The sequence below is a fragment of the Eumetopias jubatus genome, unplaced genomic scaffold (assembly GCF_037043125.1).
Source record: "Eumetopias jubatus isolate StellerSeaLion01/CBP00866 unplaced genomic scaffold, mEumJub1_p1.0 scaffold_3, whole genome shotgun sequence".
NCBI lineage: Eukaryota > Metazoa > Chordata > Mammalia > Carnivora > Otariidae > Eumetopias > Eumetopias jubatus.
Window position 1 is genome coordinate 134,087,828 of NW_028274809.1, and position 21,831 is coordinate 134,109,658.

The 21,831-nt window shown below is 41.4% G+C and overlaps 1 protein-coding gene across 4 annotated transcripts in view; it reads right to left on the bottom strand.

Moving 5' to 3' along the window:
* The window catches only part of RNASEH2B (ribonuclease H2 subunit B), a 70,098-nt gene extending 48,631 nt beyond the window's left edge, over window positions 1–21,467 (bottom strand). For 2 of the 4 annotated variants that reach the window (XM_028105881.2, XM_028105852.2), the window contains exon 1: window positions 21,083–21,465. In XM_028105881.2, coding sequence (XP_027961682.1) covers window positions 21,083–21,134 — 52 coding nt within the window. In that variant the 5' untranslated portion in view covers window positions 21,135–21,465. Of the gene's footprint in view, window positions 1–21,082 lie in introns of all 4 variants that reach the window. The other 2 variants (XM_028105869.2, XM_028105859.2) reach the window with 2 other exon arrangements.
* Window positions 21,468–21,831: the final 364 nt, after the last annotated feature.

Sequence of the window (21,831 nt, forward strand, 5' to 3'; positions counted from 1 at the left end):
CAGGATGGAAAGCCCCAGGGGAAGGCTGGCTGACTCCCTGCGTTGAAGACGTGGAGCTAAGTGTTCTAGAGGCACCAGGGCTATGGTTCACCGGGTGGCATACAGGAAAGAGAGAACTACAAAGAAAGGAAACCCCAGAGATGTGCAAAGGATACTGCTTGAGTATCCAACCAAGTACTGATCAGTACGTGCAGATGATGAAACTACCTGAGGGCCAGGAGGATAGAGGGGAGAGTACCTCATGTTCACGCAGGGCTCGGAACTCCAGACAGACTGGAAAGCCTTTCAATTCAGAGGACTCAAAAGGGGGCCTTGCCTCAGCCGCAGGGAACAAAGAGCCCTAGCCTGAATGCTGCTGTGGTACCAACAAATAATTGTATTTATTTTTTTTATTTATTTATTTATTTTTAAAGATTTTATTTATTTATTTGACACAGAGAGAGAGACAGCGAGAGAGGGAACACAAGCAGGGGGAGTGGGAGAGGGAGAAGCAGGATGCGGGGCTCGATCCCAGGACCCTGGGATCATGACCCGAGCTGAAGGCAGACGCTTAACTGACTGAGCCACCCAGGCGCCCCCCAACAAATAATTTTAAAAAGCAAGACCTAAAAGGATCAAACTGTTTCTGAGTACCTTCACTGTGCCCCAGAATGAAGCTCAAGATTATTTGTAGGAATACAAAAATATTCATCGGCCAAAAAAGGTAAAATTCACAATGTCTGGCATCTAATCGAATATTACTGGGCATTCAAAGAAGCAGAAAAATTGGCCCATAATGAGAAAAATGAAGAACTCAATTACTGAGAGAGGGGTCCTGATATTAGACACAGATGTTAGAATGAACAGGCAGGGGCATAAGAACAGTATTCCTCATGCACAAAAAATTAAGTAGAGACATAGAAGTTTTCTTAAAAGACCCAAATTGAAATGAAAAATACACTGGATGGGAATAATGGTGGAAGAAAAGATTAATGAACTGAAGACATAGCAATAGAAACTATATGAAATGAAAACACAGAGAAAAAAGAATGAAAAATAAATAGACATTAGCGAACTATGGGATAACTTCAAGAATCCTAATAATACATGTGTCACTGGAGTTCTGAAAGAGATGATGTGGGAATGGAAAAAACTTCTGAAGAAATTATGGCTACATATTTTCAAATCTGATGAAAACAATAAGCCTACACATCCAAGAAGTTCAATAAAGCCAAAATACAGGAAATAGGAATAAACTATACATCATAATCAATAGTTCAAAGCCAGTAATAAAGAGCAGATCTTAAAAGCAGACAGAGTTAAGGAAGACACATTATGTACAGAGGAACAAAACTAAAAATGACAGCAAATTTCTTCATTGGAAACAATGCAAGCCAGAACACATCTGTAAAGTACTGAAAGAAAACATGATGATCCCAAAGAAATTACCCTTGAAAAAATGAAGGTGATAAATACACTTTTTCAGACATGCAGGAGCGGAGAGCAGTAACCACCAACAGACCCACACTACCAGGAGAGCAGTAACCACCAACAGACCCACACTACCAGGAGAGCAGTAACCACCAACAGACCCACACTACCAGGAGAGCAGTAACCACCAACAGACCCACACTACCAGGAATGCTAAAGGAAGTCCTGGCGGAAGGAATAGGGTACCAGATGAAAATATGAATCTAAACAAAGAAATGAGGAGCACTGGTAATGGTGACTACAGCAGTAAATCAATAAGAATTTTTTTCTACTACTTAAATCTCTTTAAAAATCACTGACTAAACAAAAATAACAAGTTAGTGTGGGGTTTACAACATACATATAAACAAAATATACGACAACGACAGCATGAAGTCCAGGACGGGGGAAAGGAAAGCATACTACTGTATGTTTCATCCTACTGTGAGTTTCTTCTGCCGTATGTGGAATGCCTGAAGTAGATGGGATCAATATACGTGTGCAATAAACCCCGAAGTGACCACTAAAATTAACAAAAAATGCTGTCACTAATAAGACAACATAGGAGATGAAATAGAACCATAAAAAAATACTCAATCCAAAAAAAAAAAAAGGCAGAAGGGGAATAAAAGAAGTTACAAAGAACAGTGAGACCAATAGAAAAACAGCAAGATGACACACTCAAACCTAACCCTATCGATAATCACACGCAATGTAAATGTGCACCCTAATTCAGAGGCAGAAATTTTCAGATCGGTTAAAAAAGTAAAGTAATACTATACGCTGCCTATAGAAACACACTTGAAAGATGCCCGTAGATTAAAAGGAAGGAAGAAGATATATCACCCTGTTCATGCTAACACTAATTAAAAGAAAGATGGAATGGCTCTGTTAATAAGACATAGAACATTGCCAGTAATAAAGAAGGTCATCTCATTGACTGACTTATTGCACTTAGCATTTACCCTCTAGCTCCATCCATATTGCTGCAAATGGGTGATTTCATTCTTCTTTATGGCTGAGGATTATTCCATTGTATATTCATATACCACCTCTTCTTTACCCATTCAACTTCCTACATCTTGGCTATTGTAAATGATGCTGCAATAAACACAGGGGTGCATATATCTTCTCAAATTAGTGTTTTCCTTTCTTTGAGTAAATACCCTTTAGTGGAGTTACTGGATCATACGGTAATTCTAGTTTTAATTTTTTTGAGGAGCCTCTATACTGTTTTCCATATGATTTCACTTGCATTTGGAATTTAAGAAACAAAACAGATGAATAAAGAAAAAAGAAACAAACAAGAAAACAGACTCTTAACTATAGAGAACTGGTGGTTGCTAGAGGGGAGGGTGGGTGGGGGATGGGTGAAACAGGTGAAGGGGATTAAGAGTACACGCATCATGATGAACACTGAGTAATGTGTGGGATTGTGGAATCATTGTATTGTACACCTGAAACTAATATATGTATGTTAATTATACTGGAATTTAAAAAATAAGTAAAAAAATTTTTTTTAAAAAGTCATGTGATTTCATAATGATAAAAGGATCAAGAGGATATAATCCTAAATGCTTATGCTCACAAATACAGAGCTTCAGGATGCACTAGGTAAAAGCTCAGAGAACACTCTGCCCCATTTCCAACCCCTGGAAACCGCTAATCTGTTCTCCATCTCTATAGTTTTGTGATTTTGAGAATGTTATATAAATGGAACCATACAGATTTAATTTTAAGAATCTTTTAAGACTTTCCTTTCTGCAACTTATAAAAATGTGAAGGATAAAGTTTAGCACTGTTAAAAACTTTTCCACAAAACTAAAACAGGCTGTGGTTTTCCCTCCTTCACCCTGCCGTTTCTCACTCTTCCAGCATCACTGTCTCCATTATGTCAAGGGACAGAAAAGGGGACCTCTCTCTTTAGCAATGCACCCGTGATTTTACTTCAGTACTGTAGTAAACCTTTCGACTTTAACTTGGTGAATCATTATTGATGTTTTGTTTCCTTTTTTTCAACAGAAAGTTCTGGTTCTAGTGATTCTTGACAGCTCTCCTTCGGCCTTCCCATTCTTCCAGCGCTTAAAATAATTAAAATTTATAAACACCAAAAGTCTAATATATATATTTTTAACAACTATACAAGGGAAGCAGTGTTTCCATTTTTCTCAGGAAGAGCACTAAATCCAGAGGATTAGCTATAACCTAAAGTGTCAAACTGTAAGAACTTTGGAATTACTAAGTACAAATAAATACTGACATTAATGTGTTCTGCTGCAAATGCAGGGTTCTCTGAAATATACCTTGAGATGTATTAGTGTAGATAATGCTGAAATGTCTATGTAGTAGGTGAAAAAAGTCCTCTTTTCTCAGTTGTGTCAATAAAATAACCTGCTGTTGGACTCAATCTTTCAACACAGAATTCCAAGTGAGTTGCTATCCTCAGGTTGTTTTACCTCATTAACGATAGAATGGATTTTAAAATTAATCTCTCCTGCCTACTTCACTCATTCATTTATTAACTATTGATTAGCAAAGTGGACCCAACCGGCTCCCATGAGGAGCTTTTGGATATGACCTGGAAGAGACAGATATTGAGTCAAACAATCATACAAATGTAGACTCCAAATGTAACAGCTGCTAAGAAGAAGAAATACATGGAATCTGAGACCTTAAGATAACAGAATACTGCATAGATGAGTAGGTCTGAGATGGCTTCTTGCACCTCCCATTAAGTTCTTTGCTTTGATGCCTAAGAAGTCAAAGGAATTATGCATTCACTTCACCACTGAAATCTTCAGTAGGCTCCTGGGCCAAACTTAAGCCACAGAGGGTTTTGTTTGATGTGCACATTTGAAAAAATTGGGTGATTTTACATAAAGTGAAGACTTCAAATATGTTTTCCCTAGATATGAAAAAAATTAACTAGGCAAAGATTTTGCCTTGCACAATCAAACCTGGCAACAACAAATGAACTTTGTCAAACTCCAACTACCACTTTCTAGTTCCCCTTAGTCCTCTGTACCATCTCACATACCCATCTCATGGCCAGATGATTATCAGATGCCAAGTATGTCCTCACTAAACCGCATTCTTGTCTGCTAGAATCTATGTACCCACAGCACCAAGTATCAGGTGCTGAATAAGCATTACCATTTAGTAATAAACACCACCCTCTTATGGAATCTTTTTTTTAATTACCAATCTTTATTTTGTTACCAATTTTCTGTTCCCAGCTCACGTACTATCCTAGGCACTAAGGATACAGCTGTGAATAAAACAAAGCCCCCTGCTCTCAGAGCAAGACTGCATTCATAACGTCTCTTCATCTGCCCCACCCCCACCCCCCACCCCCCATCTACTTCTCCAGCCCACTTCATCAATGTCCATGCTCCACTGTCCCCTCTCAATCAACCAGTCTTACAGGACAGGGAATAGGGCCCAGATCTACCAGACCCTGGAGGCCCTGGGTCCAGAACAGAAAATGCATTCCACAAAGGTGAGCAACTTATAAAATTTAAAATTTGCTAGGAGCCACATTAAAAATAGGTAAAATAAGTGTTGATAATATATTTTACTTAACCCAATATATCTAAAGTATTTTCATTTCAACATGTAAAGAAAATTTCATATGAACTGTGTTAGCATGATGTTACCTGTGGATTTTTTATAGATGCCCTCTATCAGATTGAGAAAGTTCCTTATTCCTAATTTTTGGACTGTTTTTTTAGGATGATATAGTGCCATATTCTCTCAAATGCTGTTTCTGTGGCTATTAAAATGGTTATGTGGTTTGGTGCTTTTATTTTATTAAAATGGTATATTATATTGATTAATTTTGGTATGTTGAACCAACATTGCATTCCCAGGATAAATCCCACTTGGTCACAGTGTATAATACTCTTTGCATCCTTCTGGATTTGGTTTGCTAGTTGTTGAGGACTTTTGCATCTATGTTCATAAGGGATATTGATCTGTGCTTTTCCTATGCCATTGCCTGGTGTTCGTATGAAAGAAATACTGGCCTCATAGAATGAGTTGGGAAATGTTCTCTCTCTTCCTTTTTTGGGGAAAATTTTGTAAAGGATTCATATTCATATGTTCAATGTTTAGTGGAATTTACCAGTGAAGCTATGTAGGATTGGGCTTTTTTTTCTGTGGGAAGCTTTTAATTTAACTTAATTTCTTTATGTGCTATAGGTCCATTCAGATTGTCCATTTCTTCCTGAGTTGGTTTTGGTGATTTATGCCATTCTAGGGCTTTGTCCATCTCATCTATGTTATCTATTTCCTTGGCATACAGTTGTTCGTAGTGTCCCCCACGATCCTTTTTAATTTCTGTAAGGTCAGTAGTAATGTCCCCTCTTTCATTCCTGATTTTAGTAATTTGAAACTTTTTTTTTCCTTGGTCATTTTAACTAAAGATTTGGTAATTTTGTCAATCTTTTCAAAAGGACCAACTGTGGTTTCAATGATTTTTCTCTGTTGTTTTTCTATTCTGTACTTTCTTTATTTCTGCTGTAATCTTCATTCCCTTCCTTTCTATTTGCTTTGGGTTTGGTTTGTTCTCCTTTTTCTAGTTTCTTAAACTGGAAGTTTAGATTATTTGAGACCTTTCTCCTTTTTAGGCATATACAACTACATATTTTGCTCTGAACACTGGTTTACCTGCATCCTTTATGTTTTTTATATATTTTATATCATTTTCATTCATTGCATTCATTTGATCCATTGGTTATTTTAAGAGTGTGTCATTTAATTTCCACATATTTGTGAATTCCCCAAATCTCCTTCTGTTATTGCTTTCTATTTTCATTTCAGTGTTTTTGGAGAGCATATACTGTATAATTCCAATCCTTTTAAACATAATGAGTTTTGTTTTATGGCCTGTGATATGGTCTTTTCTAGAGAACGTTTCATGTTCAATTAGGGAGAACATGCATTCTATTGTTGAGTGGAACCATTTGTTGAGTTCAACCTATTTGTGTCTTTTAATTTAAAGTGTGCATCTTTTAGATAACATATAGTTAGTTGGGTCATGCCTCTCCACACACACACACACACACACACACACACATTGTGCCAATCTCTGCCTTTTAATGAGAAAGTTCACTGCATTTACCTTTAATGCAGTTACAGATAGGTAGGATTTACATCTGCCACTTAACTTTATTTTCTATATGCCATATGGTTTTGTTCCTCTATTCCTCTATTACTGTTTTCTTTTATGTTTAATAGGTATTTTCTAGTGCATTGTTTTAATTCTCTTGTCATTTCTTTTACTATATTTTGGGGGAGTTATTTTCTCAGTCGTTGTCTTGAGAATTATAATTAGCAACTTAACTTATAATAATGTAGTTCAGATTAATATTAACTTGAAAATTTCAATAGTAACCAGAAACTTTCCTACAATATACTCCTTTTCCTCCCCCCACCTTTGTGCTATTATGTGCCATATACACACATACACACAAATTATATCTTTATATAAACCCAACAACCATTTTATATTTTTTGCCTTATGAAGTTGTATTTCTTAAAAAATTTTTTAAAGACTTATTTATTTATTTTAGAGAGCAAGCAAGAGCACAAGTGGGAGGGGCAGAAGGAGGGGGAGAGAATCTTAAGCAGACTCCATACTGAGCCCAGAGCCTGACACAGGACTCGATCTCATGACAATGAGATCATGACCTGAGCCGACATCAAGAGTCAGACGCTCAACTGACTGTGCCACCCAGGTGCCCCTGAAGTTGTATTTTAAATCAGATAGAAAAGAGTTACAAACAAAAATACAGTTGTACTGTCTTTTATAGTTTGCTATGTATTTATCTTTACCATGCTCTGTATACTTTGTGTGGATTCAAGTTACCATCCAGTCTCTTTTCCTTTCATTCTGAAGGACTCCCTTCATGATTTTTGAGGGTCAAGTTCAGTAGTGATGAATTCCCTCAGTTCTTCTGTATCTGAGGATGCCTTAGTTTCCCCCTCATTTTTTTTTTAAGATTTTATTTATTTATTTGAGAGAGAGTGAGAGAGAGAGAGAGAGAGAGAGAGAAGAGCGAGCATGAGCCAGGGGAGGGGCAGAGAGAGAGGGAGAAGCACACTCCCCCTGAGCAGGGATCCCGATGGAGGGCTCAATCCCGGAACTCAAGGATCATGACCTGAAGCAAAGGCAGACACTTAACCAACTGAGCCACCCAAGTGCCCCTCTCCCTCAGTTTTGAAAGATAGTTTTGCCAGATATAGAATTCTTGGGTGGCTAGATAAAGAAATCTTTATCTTTCAGTATCTTGAATATGTCATCCAATTAACTTCTGGCCTCTATGATTTCTAATGAGAAGTCAGCAGTTTATTTTATTGAGGATCTCTGTACTTGATAAGTCATATTCTCTTGCTGCTTTCAAGGTTCTCTCTTTGTCATTTGACAGTCTGACTATGATGTGTGTAGGTGTTCTTTCAGTTTATTTTCTTTCTTTCAGTTTATCCTACTTGGAGTTTATTGAGGTTCTTGAATATATAATGTTTTTCATCAAATTTGGGAGGTGTTTGTCCAATCTCCAAATATTCTTTTTGCCTCTTTCTCTCTCCCTTCTCCTTCTGGGTGTCCCACTATACATGCATTGGTATGCTTGGTGGTGTACTACAGGTCTATGAGATTATGTTCAATTTTCTTACTGTTGTTTTCTTTCTGTTCTTCAGGCCAGCTAATCTTAATTGACCTATCTTCAAGTTTGCTGTTTCTTTTCTCTGCCAGTTCAAATATGCTATTGAGCCTGCTAATGAATTTTTCATTTCAGTTATTGTATTTTTCAACTCCAGAATTTATATGTTCTTTTATAATTTCTATTTCTCTTTATCGATATACTCTATTTTGTGAGACTTCATTGTCATACTTTCCTTTAATTTTTAAGACATATTTTGCTTTAGTTCTTTAAATATATTTATAATAGCTGATTAAAATCTTAGCAGAGTAAGTCCAACAACTAGGCCCCCTCAGGGACAGTTTTTTTCTCCTGTGTAGAAACCTACCTTCCTTTTTCTTCAGGTATCCCACACCTTTTTTTTTTTTTTTTAAACTAGACATTTTAGATAATCTAATAATTAATGTGACAATTCTGGAAATCAGACTCCCCTGCCCCAACTCCCCAAGATTTATTGTTGTTGCTGCTTTTTGTCATCATTGCAGCTGTTGCTGCTTGTTTAGTGACCTTCCTGCACTAATCCTATAAAGTCTGTATTTCCTGTAACCACTGATGCCTCAGTTTAATGGATAGCTAATGATTAGTCTGAGATTTCCTTAAATGTTTTGAACAAATAAGCCTCCCAACATTTGCTGAGGAGTTCTGCATGTGTTCTGGGACATGCCTGCAACACTCAAGTAATTTAAACTTCTGCCTTAGCTTTTATTAACTGCTTGCCTAAGACCTCAAAATCGGTCAGAAGTGAGAGATTAGGGCCTTGTCAGGTCTTTCCTGGGCATGCACACAGTCCTGTATATGTGCTCAGCCTTTTAATTTCCTAGGACTATGTCAGAGCTTTCCAAAGTCCCTTATGGGGATATCTTATCCCCCATCTCTCTTTTAAGTTTTTGGCCAGGTCCTTATTTGCCCAACTGCTATTGCCCCCTCAGCAGCTGATATGTTAAACAATTGCCACTGATTATTCTTGACAAAGGCCCTGGGGACAGGATATTTCCTGCAGAGCAAGTTCTAAGCTCCACTCAAGCTTTTCCAGGGAACCACAAGACAGGTCAAATAGGGACAATGCTCTGGGAATGAGACTTTTTAAGACGCTCCAAACAAGGCCTGTCCAGTCCGGTGGTTGCAATGCTGCTGGTTTTTACATGTACCATGTTTGCAAGACTGCTGGTTTTCAAGGTTACTGTAGACCTGAAGAGAGGGATATGTGAGCAGTTCAAGTTACAATGCCACAAACCCTGCTTAATGAGATTCAGCAGTTTTTCTTGAATAAACACTTCTCAGATTGTTGGAAGACTTTGGCTAATTTCAAGAGTTTTGAAAAAGTTGATTTTGGCCATCTTCGCCAGTGTTTTCATTGCTTTTATGGAGGAGTGGATTTACCCCCACTGGGTTTTGAAGGCTTAGGATAAGTAAAGAACTCATATTGCTATAAGACTTCAGATAAATTCTTTAGTCTATACCTGGCCTTAGGCACACAAAATTACTTGTGACTATAAATTAAAGGCGCTATGAAAGTTAAGAGGTTTTTTTTAAATTTTCATTTAAATCTGGAAAATCCTGGGTCATCCCATGGACCAATTCCTCACCCGCAGGCTTAGAAGCTCCATCTTTTTTCTAACTTTTACCTACATCTAGCATAGCTGAAGGATAGCTAAATTAACTAAGGAAGAAAAAAATCTGTTTTTAGAATAATGAGAGGGGCACCTGGGTGGCTTAGTTGTTAAGCATCTGCCTTCGGCTCAGGTCATGATCCCAGAGTCCTGGGACCGAGCTCCATATTGGGCTCCTTGATCATTGGGAAGTCTGCTTCTCCATCTCCCACTTCCCCTGCTTGTGTTCCCTCTCCCACTGTCTCTGTCAAATAAATAAATAAAATATTTAAAAAATAGAATAACAGGAAAGAATCAGAAAAGTAAGAGAGTGGGGGTGTGGTGAAGGCTTCTCCTCTATTAACCTATTTTTACTTGAGGCCTATTTCTTTGATAATGTCAGCATAGAAAGAGCACAAGATATGGAGACAGAGAGGTCCATAATCCACTTGCAGCTCCTCTTCTTGCTTAGCAGTATGAACTTGGGCACAATACTCAGACTCTGTTGCCTCAGTTGTTTCATTTATAAAGTGGGCATAATAATTATTACTTTACAAGTTTTTCTTAAGCTTAAAGTGCCTAGAATTTGTAGTAAGTGCTCAAATAAAAACCAGTTTCCTATCTCTCAATGATACGGAAACATTAAGAATATGTAGAGAATAATAAGATCAAAATATAAAAGTCAAAGAGATTCTAAGCACAGAATTATCTAAGGGGCTAACAATTAGCTTTCCAAGAAGAGATTAAATTAGGACCTTTAAAAAGGATATCCTTTTTAAAAAGCCAAAATATAATGCATTTTATGTGTGAAAATTAAGATCATATATAGTAAAGTACCCAGTTTTTGGCACATGTGATATGCTCAACAAATGTTACATGAATGTGTTGTTTGATTTTGGAAAAAATCTCAGTAAGAAATGGTAAAACAAGTTTTGATACTTAACAAGTTAAACTTCATTTATCTAGAAAATTGACTCATATGAAATACTTTCTTCTGAAACTATTCTGAATAAAGTAAGACTTCAAATCGTATTTTTTTTAAAGGTTAGGCTTTACAATTTATTTATTTTTTTGGCTGTTTTCTCTTACATAAGAGATGACATAAGCCATGTTGGCCAAAAGAGTGTTTTCACAAAAATAAAAAAATTCAGACAAATCAGAAGCGGGTACTCAGTCTTTCTGGTCATTTCAGACTCAGTAATATCTTAAACTTCCCAATTGTCTCCAGCCCTGCCACTCTAGCTTCTTACACCTAACCAATTCCAAAGCAGTTTTCTCATGGTCTTTGTGTTTTCTATAAAGATCCAATTTTATGTCCCACTGGTCACCATTAACTCCAGCAGCAAATCTTCCATCTGTTTACCATCCTAACCTAAATACCTCAACAGAAAGGAAAGTCTGATTGCTTCTTTCCTGACATTTGAACTTTAAAGAAAACATACCAGTGATAAAGAGACAACTGTGTCCAGTGAATGTTAACGAATAATAGCTAATATGTACTGGGCATTTCCTACACACCAGGCAATGTCCTTGATATAAGTTACATAATGTTATCCTTATAACATCTCTATGAGGTAAGTACTATTTTGATTTCCACTTTTTTGCGTGAGAAACTTGCCCCAAGTTAAGAAACCTGCTGAAGGTCACAGAGCTATTTCACTGTACACAGAGCCAAGAATAAACTCAGGCAACCAACAGTTTATACTATGATACTTTAGAGAAACTCTTAACCCTCAATCTCATCCATCTTAACTCAGAAAACACAAGCTGCAGCTCTGAAGCACAATAACTTGTACAACTGTTCTCTTATGACACAGACGTCTCAAACTCATCCATCTCCTCTTGTGTCCTGCCCAACCTTGAGGACCAGAGAATCATCTAATCAGCCGCCCCCACTCCAGTGCGGCCAGTATCCCACACTGCCAGGGGTGTGTGCAGCAGAAGTAAAAGGGGGGGCGGTGTGTGGCTGGGGAAAGTGAGAAAGAGAAAAGGGTTGGATCAAAAAAAGACATAAATAAAGGATGAGAGAAATCTGTTGCGGGATACAAGAAACATCAAATGATAAACTGTAGATAAAGTCAAGCTTGACCAAATGCAAGAAAAGAAAACTGGTCTTCCTATTAGAGAATACAGTATCCTATACATAACCACATACACCCCCAAGGGGTTTCTGTGATAACTTGAGTACACAGCATGGATCAATGCATGGACTTAACCATTCTGTAACACTGAAAAGTTAGTCAGGAAGTCTTGTAGAAGCCAAAATGGAACATTATTTTTCATCTTCAGACTACAGGGGATAGGTGATACAGTTGATATGAAGTTATTTATCAACCAGTTTTTAAACTTGACAGCTCTTTCCTATCCCTCTCTTGGTTAAGACAAGTGTCTTCACATCGTTTAGAGTTCAAAGACATGAGACAGGAGAGAGAGCCACCTTTTTGCCAAGTGTTCTTATGACTTGGAAGCAATGGACATTTGTTCATGGTCCTGTCTAATTTTTGGCACACAGCAGATAAGCTCTGAGAAACACACACCCACCGTTACATGGAAAAGAAAGAACAGACATCAAAGCACCACTTACTTTATTTTTAGATACCATATCAAGCCTATTCAGTTTTCTTAAGATCTAATAGGAAAGAAAAAAAAAAAAAAGATGAGCACATCACTCTCATGCTCATGCAATACAGTGACCTAAATAGGTTCCAGTTTGTTTTCTGTAGTCATCAGCCATTAGAACATATTCAACCCCCTTGTTTCCCGTCTCTTTGATCATCAGGGATAGCTCCTTGGAGACACTTGGTTAGGACACAAATACAATGCATGCAAGACAAATCAGCATAATTTTCAAGTTACTTGCCACTTCCAGGAATGCTAATTTCAGCAATAACTATATGTCTTCCCTTCCCAAGATGTTACCACTGCCATCAAAGAGATCTGAGTCATGTTCCTGGCTTTGAAGCTCTCAGCTTCCTTAAACACTAGAGGAGGCAAACCAAGAAAGCTAGAGAGAGGCATGCACCAGACGAATAATTTTCAAGTTATGGGTTCCTCTAAGAATATCTTTTTAATTTTGAAACTTTGAAGAAAAAAGAAAAAAGAAGAACTCGCCTTCGCCAAGACCATAGAAGATAAAATCTCCATTTTCTCAGGGCTGTCCCTATCAATAGCCATGTTTCTAGGATTGGCCTCTGTGCTGAAGAAGAAACTGATGAAAAACTTCAGGTGTGCAGCCAATTCAGAGCCACAGAGACCGACAGTACATCGAGATGGAGCTCAGCTCTTGAAATATCTGGGAAGCAGGAAAATTCTGGAGAGGTCAAAAGAACAGACTTGACAGGGATGTCCAATCATAACCAGGGCTAGCTCCAGAATAGGACATGTGCCTGGTCCCTGGTCATCAACCTGACATGCGAGGGAACCCCAGCCTTTCTGTTCCTCCCACCTCTCCCACCCTGGTGAGGTACCGCCATTCGGTCAGCAGAGTGGCACATAGCAGGGGTCCTAGAGGACTGAGGAGAGCCTTGAATCTCTGCCATTTAATTCCTGTTGAGTGTTGGACAGATGATCCGACTTCTCGGAGTCTTGTAAAATGGTGATTATAAAGCTTGCCTTGACTACTTCCTAAGGCCATGGAGAGGGTCAACTACAATAACATACATCAAAGTGTCGTGCAAATGTATAGGAGCTAGAAGATGCAGGCCCCAGAAGATGGGTTTCCTAAAAATTATGTAAACCCTGAGTAAATGAACAGCCCAAATCTATTTCTTCATACAATAAACCTCTGCCCCACCTATATGCCATCCAGTCAAAGAGACCACCAATAACTGAGAAACTGAGAATGCTCGGCTGAGACAAGCCTGGTCCCATGCGGCTCTGGCACATGGGTGAGTGAAGGCAGTGGCTAGCTCTTGTGGTGCCTAGCCTCACCTTCTCTTCTTCTGGAAAAGTGCTCCTTACCCTCAAGTACCCCTCTGTCCTCCCCGTCTCCCACCTGGTGCTATAGTGGAGCTTGCCCCTCATGGCTACAGCTAATAAGGGGTGTTGGGGTTGCATGTGACCACAGCGGGGCCAGTCAGAAGGCTGTCTTGAAACAAGAAATAAGAGAAGAGGGGCAGCTTCTCCCAGCAGACACCACGAGATCTGAGGCTTGGGTGCAGTGTGCAGCCTGTTTTCCACGAAGTGGAGGACGCTGGTTTGAGAAGAGGAAGTGAACCCTCAGACAGGCAGACGCTCTGGACCTCTCGGTGCTGCAAGGCATAGTTCCGGTGTTCTGAGACTCCTCACCCTGCCCCTGCCCCCGACACCCAACTGGCCCTTCCTAGGAAGCGATGACCCAGCTAGGAAACTGCTAAAGAAGCGTGGGCCGGGTTTTGTAACATGAGTGGGACGGACTGACTATTTAAACAAACAGTAATTTCCATACTAAGGCAGACTGACTCATGGTCCATTCAAACTGTCATCCTATTTATGGCAAGCACCCCAAGGGATGTTTGCAGGAGGCCGTGGTTGTCCTGAAAAATTCTACCTTGAATGGCTTTCGAAGAATCCCAGCTGGCCACCGTGCCTACTGCAGTTCTGTGAATTTATGCTCACCTCTCTGGCATCCATTTGTATTTTCAGTCTTTACCCACTCTTAAAGATAACCCATCCAAAATATGTACACTGTGAAGCAGTACTTATTTGGTATATTTGTTACAATAGGAATAAACTCGTAAGTAGAAAGAGTAAATTGTGAAATACGGGTAAAAATAGAAAAATGAGAAAAAAATTAAGAACACTGACTTCATACTAGAATACATACAATATATAAAGACTAGGAAGAAATGTTTCCAAAATTGTTATTTCTCAGTGGCAAGATGATCGATGATTTTCTTCTTTATATTTTTCTGTCTTACTAAAGGGTACGTATTACTATTCTAATAAAAGAAGTTACTAAAAGAAAACTGGGAGAAAAATGTCTAAATGAAGATTTAGCTGGTCAAAATTGAGCAACTGATACAGCAGAGCCTCACCAAATGTCTTAGGCTCCTGCAGGAAATCAGCTCTGGCTAGAGACCTTGGCCAACTTGGATCCTAGCTGTCTCAGAGACAGATAATAAAACAGGCATGAGAACACATAGATCCGACCCTTTCAGCACTCAGCCCATTCCACTCAGCGACAATGATACCTGGAAAGGAAAGTTACCTTTTAAAGATATTTAAAAAGCACATACAAAGGACTTCTGGACAAAAAGCCTGGAAGTCCTAAGTGGCATGCTCCTTTCAGAGACACTGGGCAAGGGTGGGCTCTGAAGCTTAAGGCCAAGGTGCCCAGCATTGAGAAGCTGATGATGGTGACATAGGAAGTACGCACCTGGATTCTCTCCAGCCACTGGCATGTACTGGGGGTTCAATACATTTTTATATAAAAATGATGGCAAACTGGGGCACCTGGGTGGCTCAGTTGATTAAGCATCCAACTCTTGATTTCAGCTCAGGTCATGATCTCAGGGTCTTGAGTTCAAGCCCTGTGCTGGGCTCTACACTAGGTGCAGAGCCTACTCAAAAAACAAAAAACAAAAAACAAAAAAAAAAGATGATAGTGAAGCAAATAATCATGATGAAAGGTGTAGGTAGGTTCAAGAGGTACCACTAGCTTGCTCACTAACAGCAGAGAGTCTCAGAGGGAAGATGTCTTGGAGGAGCCGTGGGCTGAGTTTAAAGGATTAGTAGGCATTTGCCAGGCAGAGAATGTGAAGAGCAGGCAGAGGTCCAGGCAGACCCAAAGTCAGGGGCATTAAAAGAAACAGACATTGTATAACCCCAATATCCCTCAGTATTTTAGTGAATGTGACAGTGAATAAGTAGTATGAGTACATAGTGAAATAAAGGCAGAAACCGAAAAATGTGGAATATAAAAACAAAACAAAACAAAACAAACAAAAAGCAGAAACGGACCTATAAATACAGAGAACAAACTGATGGTTGCCGAAGGGGAGGCGGGTGGGCGTAGACAAAACAGGTGAAGGGGAAAGGGAGATCCAGGCTTCCAGCTATGGAATGAACACGTCATGGAGATAAAAGGTACAGCACACAAAGCACAGAGTCAATGGTATTATAATAGCATTGCATGGTGACAGATGGTAGCCACATTTGCGGTGAGCACAGCATAATGTATAGAGTTGTTGAACTACTATGTTGTACACCTGAAACTAAGGTAACATCATGCGTCAATTATACGCAAATGAAAAAAAAGTTATAAACATTTCTTACTTTCCTTTTATGAAAAATTTTTTTCTGCCTTGGAGGATAAATATGTAAGAGTTATAAGTTCTTATAAATGTCCTAAATCTTTCAGTACAATTACTAGCAGGACAACATCAGGCTCAGCTTGATTACACCAACTGACAACTGATTAAGTCCACCCCCTTCAGAACTCGCTCCACCAGCAAAGGGAGCAGATCGAATGGCCATCTGAGAAAGGTCAGTGGGGCTCCCACCAAAAACAACTTTGTAAAGACAAAACCAGCCTCGGGATTTGTGTGGGAAATATCAAACATGGTCCATGCTGGAGAACTCAGAGACTCCCACACTGCTGAAGGCCTGCAGAAAACTATTCAGTAAAAGACAAATCTTCCAAGAAGCTGAGCTTAATTAGTCAGAGGTTGTCTAAGATCAGCACTTGAATTATTCCCCATCCCTCACCAAGCTAAGGACAGGTTCCTCCCCTGTGAATAAGCTCTTCTGAAAGTAATGAAGCTTTCAAGCCACAAGCTATATTTCCAAACACAAATATGCCCGCATGCAAACAGTGTTGCCAAAGAACAAAAAACCGGCTTAGATTTTTTCTTCTGAGATTAACCCTGTGCCCTTACCTAAGTAAAGGAGGAAAAAAGTTCTATGTGTTTTTTTAGCGTCACTGAGAAGTCATTTAGGTCTCAGCAATTCTTCCTTTACCATATACTTTCAACTGTTACTTTTTTTTTTCCCCCAAATAAGAGGTGTTTCTTGTGGGCTTACTAAAAAGCTATAGGACTCTAATCAGAAATAACATTAATATAAATTGTCTCTACCATTAAATAGGAAAATCAGTTTTGCCTTTTAAATTTGATTTTTTTTAATCATTTACTTAGAACTTAGTTCTAAAGCCTGCATTCATATAATCCTTTCAAATCTATTTTTGTAGTCTATTTGGAGAGACAAATCTGATATTATTATTTGCGATTATCATGCTGACTCTCATAAAAGGCTCATTAATATATTTGGAACGACTAAGGCAGGCAGGCCACCTGTGATTCTTATTTCCCAAAAAGCCACCCATCCTCTAACCCCGCAAAAGCTGACGTTATTCATGCTGTGGGGAAATAAGTAACAAATATGACTCTCCCTAAAATACTTTCTAATGTGTGTTTTCTTGAGATAAAGGGGAATAACATCATTGCAAAAACCTGTCTACAGCTGAAGATGGGACGTGGTCTACTTTGATCTGGGGGCTGTTTAATCAGGGGGCCGGCCGAGAGATGCTTTCAGACTAAGCTAGCCCAAATGAATTTAGTGGTCCTGAGATCATTTCTGTCCTTCCTTTTGTCCCTCACACAACATTAGGGTTTCCCAATGTTCTGACATCTCCTTGGAGCTGGTGCAGTGACAGGGTTCAGCCATGCCAGCAATCCACACAATCTCGTATCCTACACTCAGTGAACCTGTTCCCAGCCCACCTTTCACGTTGGGGCCCATTCCAACTTAGCAGAACTGACCAGTGTACAAAACTTGCACTAGAGAAAAATATTAAAAATATGACTTAAACATTTACTTTTGGGGCAGCAAAGAGGGATAGAAACTTATACCAAATTTTAAAAAATAGAGACGTTAATAATGGTCTAGAGATGTTACAGTAACTAAAACTGCAAATAGGCTAGTAACCCCCAGGCCATTTTGGAGAAACATTTAAGACTATTCCAAACTACAAGAAATGCTTACCTAGCTGAAATGGGAGGCAGTTCTGTCCCCACTGACCTATGAAAGTCAAGGGCCTAAGTCGGACTACTTCACAAGTGTCCCTTCCAAGTTCCAGCTTTTGTTTTTCTGGGACATTGGACTTCTCCAAAGAAACTGAAAACAAGAGGCCTAAATAGTGCTTTATAATATATCCATCAACATATAACACAGTGTTATTGTAGGCAACTTGATAAACAACACGAATTAAATGGCAGGAAAAAAGTATCATTCCAAGGTCCACTGGCTTTGCATTTGTCTCATGGATCAATCTCTAAAGTTCTGTTTGCCTCTTGGTTAACGTGCTCATGTTCCAGTATACAGAGTAAGCTCTCCGGATCCCAGAAAGTTTCTAAAACTGAGTAAAAGTGCTTCCACCAAATGCTTTTGAAAAATTCTTATACAATTTTTGTTTTCTTTCTTAAGAGCCCAACTTCTCTGTACCTATGGTGCTCACTCCAACCAGGATATAGTCTCCTTCTCTCAAATGTACAACTTACCGGGGCTTAATTCTCTTCTGCTAGGAAAAAGAGAAAACACCAACAAATACGTATCTGTGAAGACAGGACTCCTGGCCTGTGCTTCCATGTGCACCCCTGATGATATTAATTCTGGCCCCCACAAAGACAGCTACACCTGGGGCTGGCCAATCCTGCCTCGTAGCCCACTCAAGGGCTGTCTCAGTGCAGGAACAAGTGGTGTCCGCACACCAGCAGCATTGGCTTCACCTGGGAACTCGTCTGAAATGCACATTCTCGGGCCCCCTCCCAGAATGGTATCAAAAACTCGGGGGGGGGTGGGGCCCAGTTGCCCAGGTGACCAATACCCTCAAGTCTAACCAATGTTTGTCCACTCAGAGCCTGCAGGTGGCAGTAAAAGCCGGCTAGAAGGACAGGAGCAGGCAGTTCAAGTTGTGTTACAGAGAACCTGCCTGCCTGACCACACGGGTCCTGAACAGCCCGCTCAGCCTCCTCCAGTAAGTCCAAAGGTCATAGGACATCTCAACTTTGAACAGGAAGCTGAATGAAATTCTCACAGCCCAGAAGTAAACACATTAAACCTACAATTTTCAGGGATGCAATCGATATTTAATTATTTTGAAGGTTTCTGTGTTTAATACAGTGAGGATACAAACACACCTCAAGAATGAAAATGTCAGAGCACCTGGGTGGCTTAGTCGTTAAGGGTCTACCTTCAGCTCAGGTCATGATCCCAGGCTCCTCGGATGGAGCTGCACATCGGGCTCCCTGCTCAGCAGGAAGCCTGCTACTCCCTCTCCCACTCCCCCTGCTTGTGTTCCCTCTCTCCTGTCTTTCTCTCTCTCTGTCAAATAATAAATAAATAAAAATCTTTAAAAAAAAATAAAAAAAGAATGAAAATGTCAATACCGGTTAAACAGAACGAAATAAGAAACTCAAATTATCATCAGCCCTTGTGTGTACCTGAATCATAACAATGCCCTTCATTCTGAAAGAATGATTAGCGTTCCTACCCTCAAAATCTCATCGAATTGATGTGACAAAGGCAAGAAGGGGATTTTTCTAACGTAAAGCATGTATCCACGTAGGCCTTTGCTAGATTCTGCCAAAACCCTGAATTTTGCTTTAATGGTTTTAGTATACAGACATGTGTAGGGAGGATGTGGACCAATGGGAACTCTCATAAACTGCAGGTGGGAGTATAAGTCGGTATAACCACTTCGAAAAACCGGTTAGCAGCATGTACTAAAGCTGAACGTACAGGTACCCAGAACCAGCAACTCCACTCCTGGGTATACACCTCAGGGAAATGAGTGCCTCAGTCTACCAAAAGCCTCATAAAAGAATGTTCTTAGAAGTGTAACTCACAATAGTTACAAACTGGAAACAATCCAAATGCCCACCGACAGTGGAGGAAATAAACATGGATGTTCACACAATAAAGTATACAGCAATGAAAACACCAACCAACCAATAAACCAAACCACTGCTACACACAATATGGATGAATTTCACAGATATAATGCTGAGTGAAAGAAGCCAGACCTAAAGGAGTACACACTTATCCAAACAGGCAAAACAAATCTCTAGAGACAAAGGTTACTAAGGCTATCTAGCAACAGGCATGAGCTTGCTGAAAAAGTTCTACACCTTGACTTGGGGGATCATTACAGGGGTGTGTACATATGTATACATAATGAAAATACAAGGGTGTATTCATTGAATTGCACTTAAATTTGTATACTGTATGCTATACCTCTTTATAAAGGAAGAACAAGTTAAACGTACACACAAAAATTATTCTTGACGGACTGTCACATAATAATTTTCAATATTCATCAAAAAAGTCGAGGTTGCTGGGTAACTATAACATCATCAGAGTATTATTTGCGGTAAAAATAATGCATTTGCTGAGCTAAATCTAAAAATTAAATGCAGTGAGCAAAGGATTTTCCTTATTTCCAATGTTATGCCATCACATCGATGTATCATCCTGTAAGAGGGCCAAACTTTTCTGACTTGCACTCCCTAGTCCCAAACTCCTCTTATTCTGACACTTACTGGAGCCCATCATGTGCGGACGGGCTCATGGATGTTGGATGACTATCCATTTTTTACAAGCCCCTGCAGACCCTGGACGGTTCCTCATCACCCAGGGGGAGGCTGAAAAGGCTTGGCGCCAGCATTCCTTCATAATCTACCCACCTGAATTTCTTTGGACCACCTTTGTCCTAACCCCTATCACCATCTGGCTTCCCTCCTGCATGCCCACCCAAGGCCCGGCCCAGGGCTGGGGCCCTGTTAAAAAAGTGCAGTGTCCGAGCTTTTTCCGGGTCCACTGGATCCGATCCAGTGGGAAGCCAGAGGGGGCCAGCTGCCGAGTGCAGAGAGCAGGGGACAGCAAACTGCGCCCTAAAGCAGACACTCCAGGGCTCCACAGCGTGCCGCGAGACCCTGAGCCCATGTCGTTCCCCGCAGGCCTGGGCCACTCCTGCGGCCCACCCCAGGAGAGGTAATACGCTCGGTGCGTTTCTGCGCTTTCGGATTTGGGGTGTGAAAACGGCAGCTAGCTGTAACCAGCGACCAAGATGAGGCGAAACGCTTTGGGAAGGGAATCCCGTCCCGGACCCGGGTCCGAAGGGCGCGCACCACCACTGCCCACGGCGCGTGGCTCCGCGGGGTTAGCTCGACCCGCTGGGGTGCGCGCGTCGGGCCGCGGGCGCCGAGGGCCGACGGGGGGCGCGCCCCGCCACTCCAGGTGGAAGTCCGGCCGCGCGCCGTCCTCGTCGGCCGCTCCGCGCGCTCTCGGGCCGGGCGGGGCGAGCAGGAGGCCGGGCGGGCTGGAGGCCGGGCGAGGCGCGCCGCCGCCCGGGGCGGGCGTGTTTACCTGGAAGCAGGAATACATGTTGCCGGGCGCGAGCCCCGTTCCCGCAGTCCATGCCGCCTGCGTTCTCCGCGGGGCGCGAGCCCGACGCCTCCAGGCACGGCGGCAGCAGGCCTCACCCGCGGGGCGCGGGGCCTGCTAGGAGCCGGAGGAAAATGGCGGGAGAAAGGTCTATTCCGGGTAGCGCGGCGCGCCGAGGCGCCGGCAGAGCCCGGGAGGCGGCCCGCGGGGACGAATTTACTTTCGTTTCCGGAGCCAGCCACCCGCGTCTGTTAAGTTTTTAAATTTAGCGTCAGGCCGAGGCGGCCCGAGTGGTGGCGCGTCGCCCGCAGGCAGGGGAAGGGTCGCGGCCTCTCTCCCCTCCGCGGCGCGGCCAGTTGGTAGGTGCTCACCGAGGGCGCCGAGTGACGCGGCGCGCGGGGCGGCCACCCTGGGACGCGGAGGCGGGAGGGGTCGCCTCCGGCCCGCGGCGTGGTGGCGCGGCCGGCCAGGAGGTTCCCAGGTGCGAGAGCGGGGGAGGCCGGGTCCCCGGGGAGCGGAGCCCCAGAACCGAGGAACCGCCACCCCTGGAGCGCTGGAGGATTCGCGCACACCCAGCAGGGAGGAAGAGACTGCGGCAGGTCCATGTTTAGGGCAACAGCTCTCCGATCCTGAGCCTGCTGTCACTCTTGTCAGTGTATCTTGCTCATCAGTTGCGTTCTGCGTTGGAATTAATGTCGTAACGCATTGTCATCAGTCCTCAAATCGGGTTT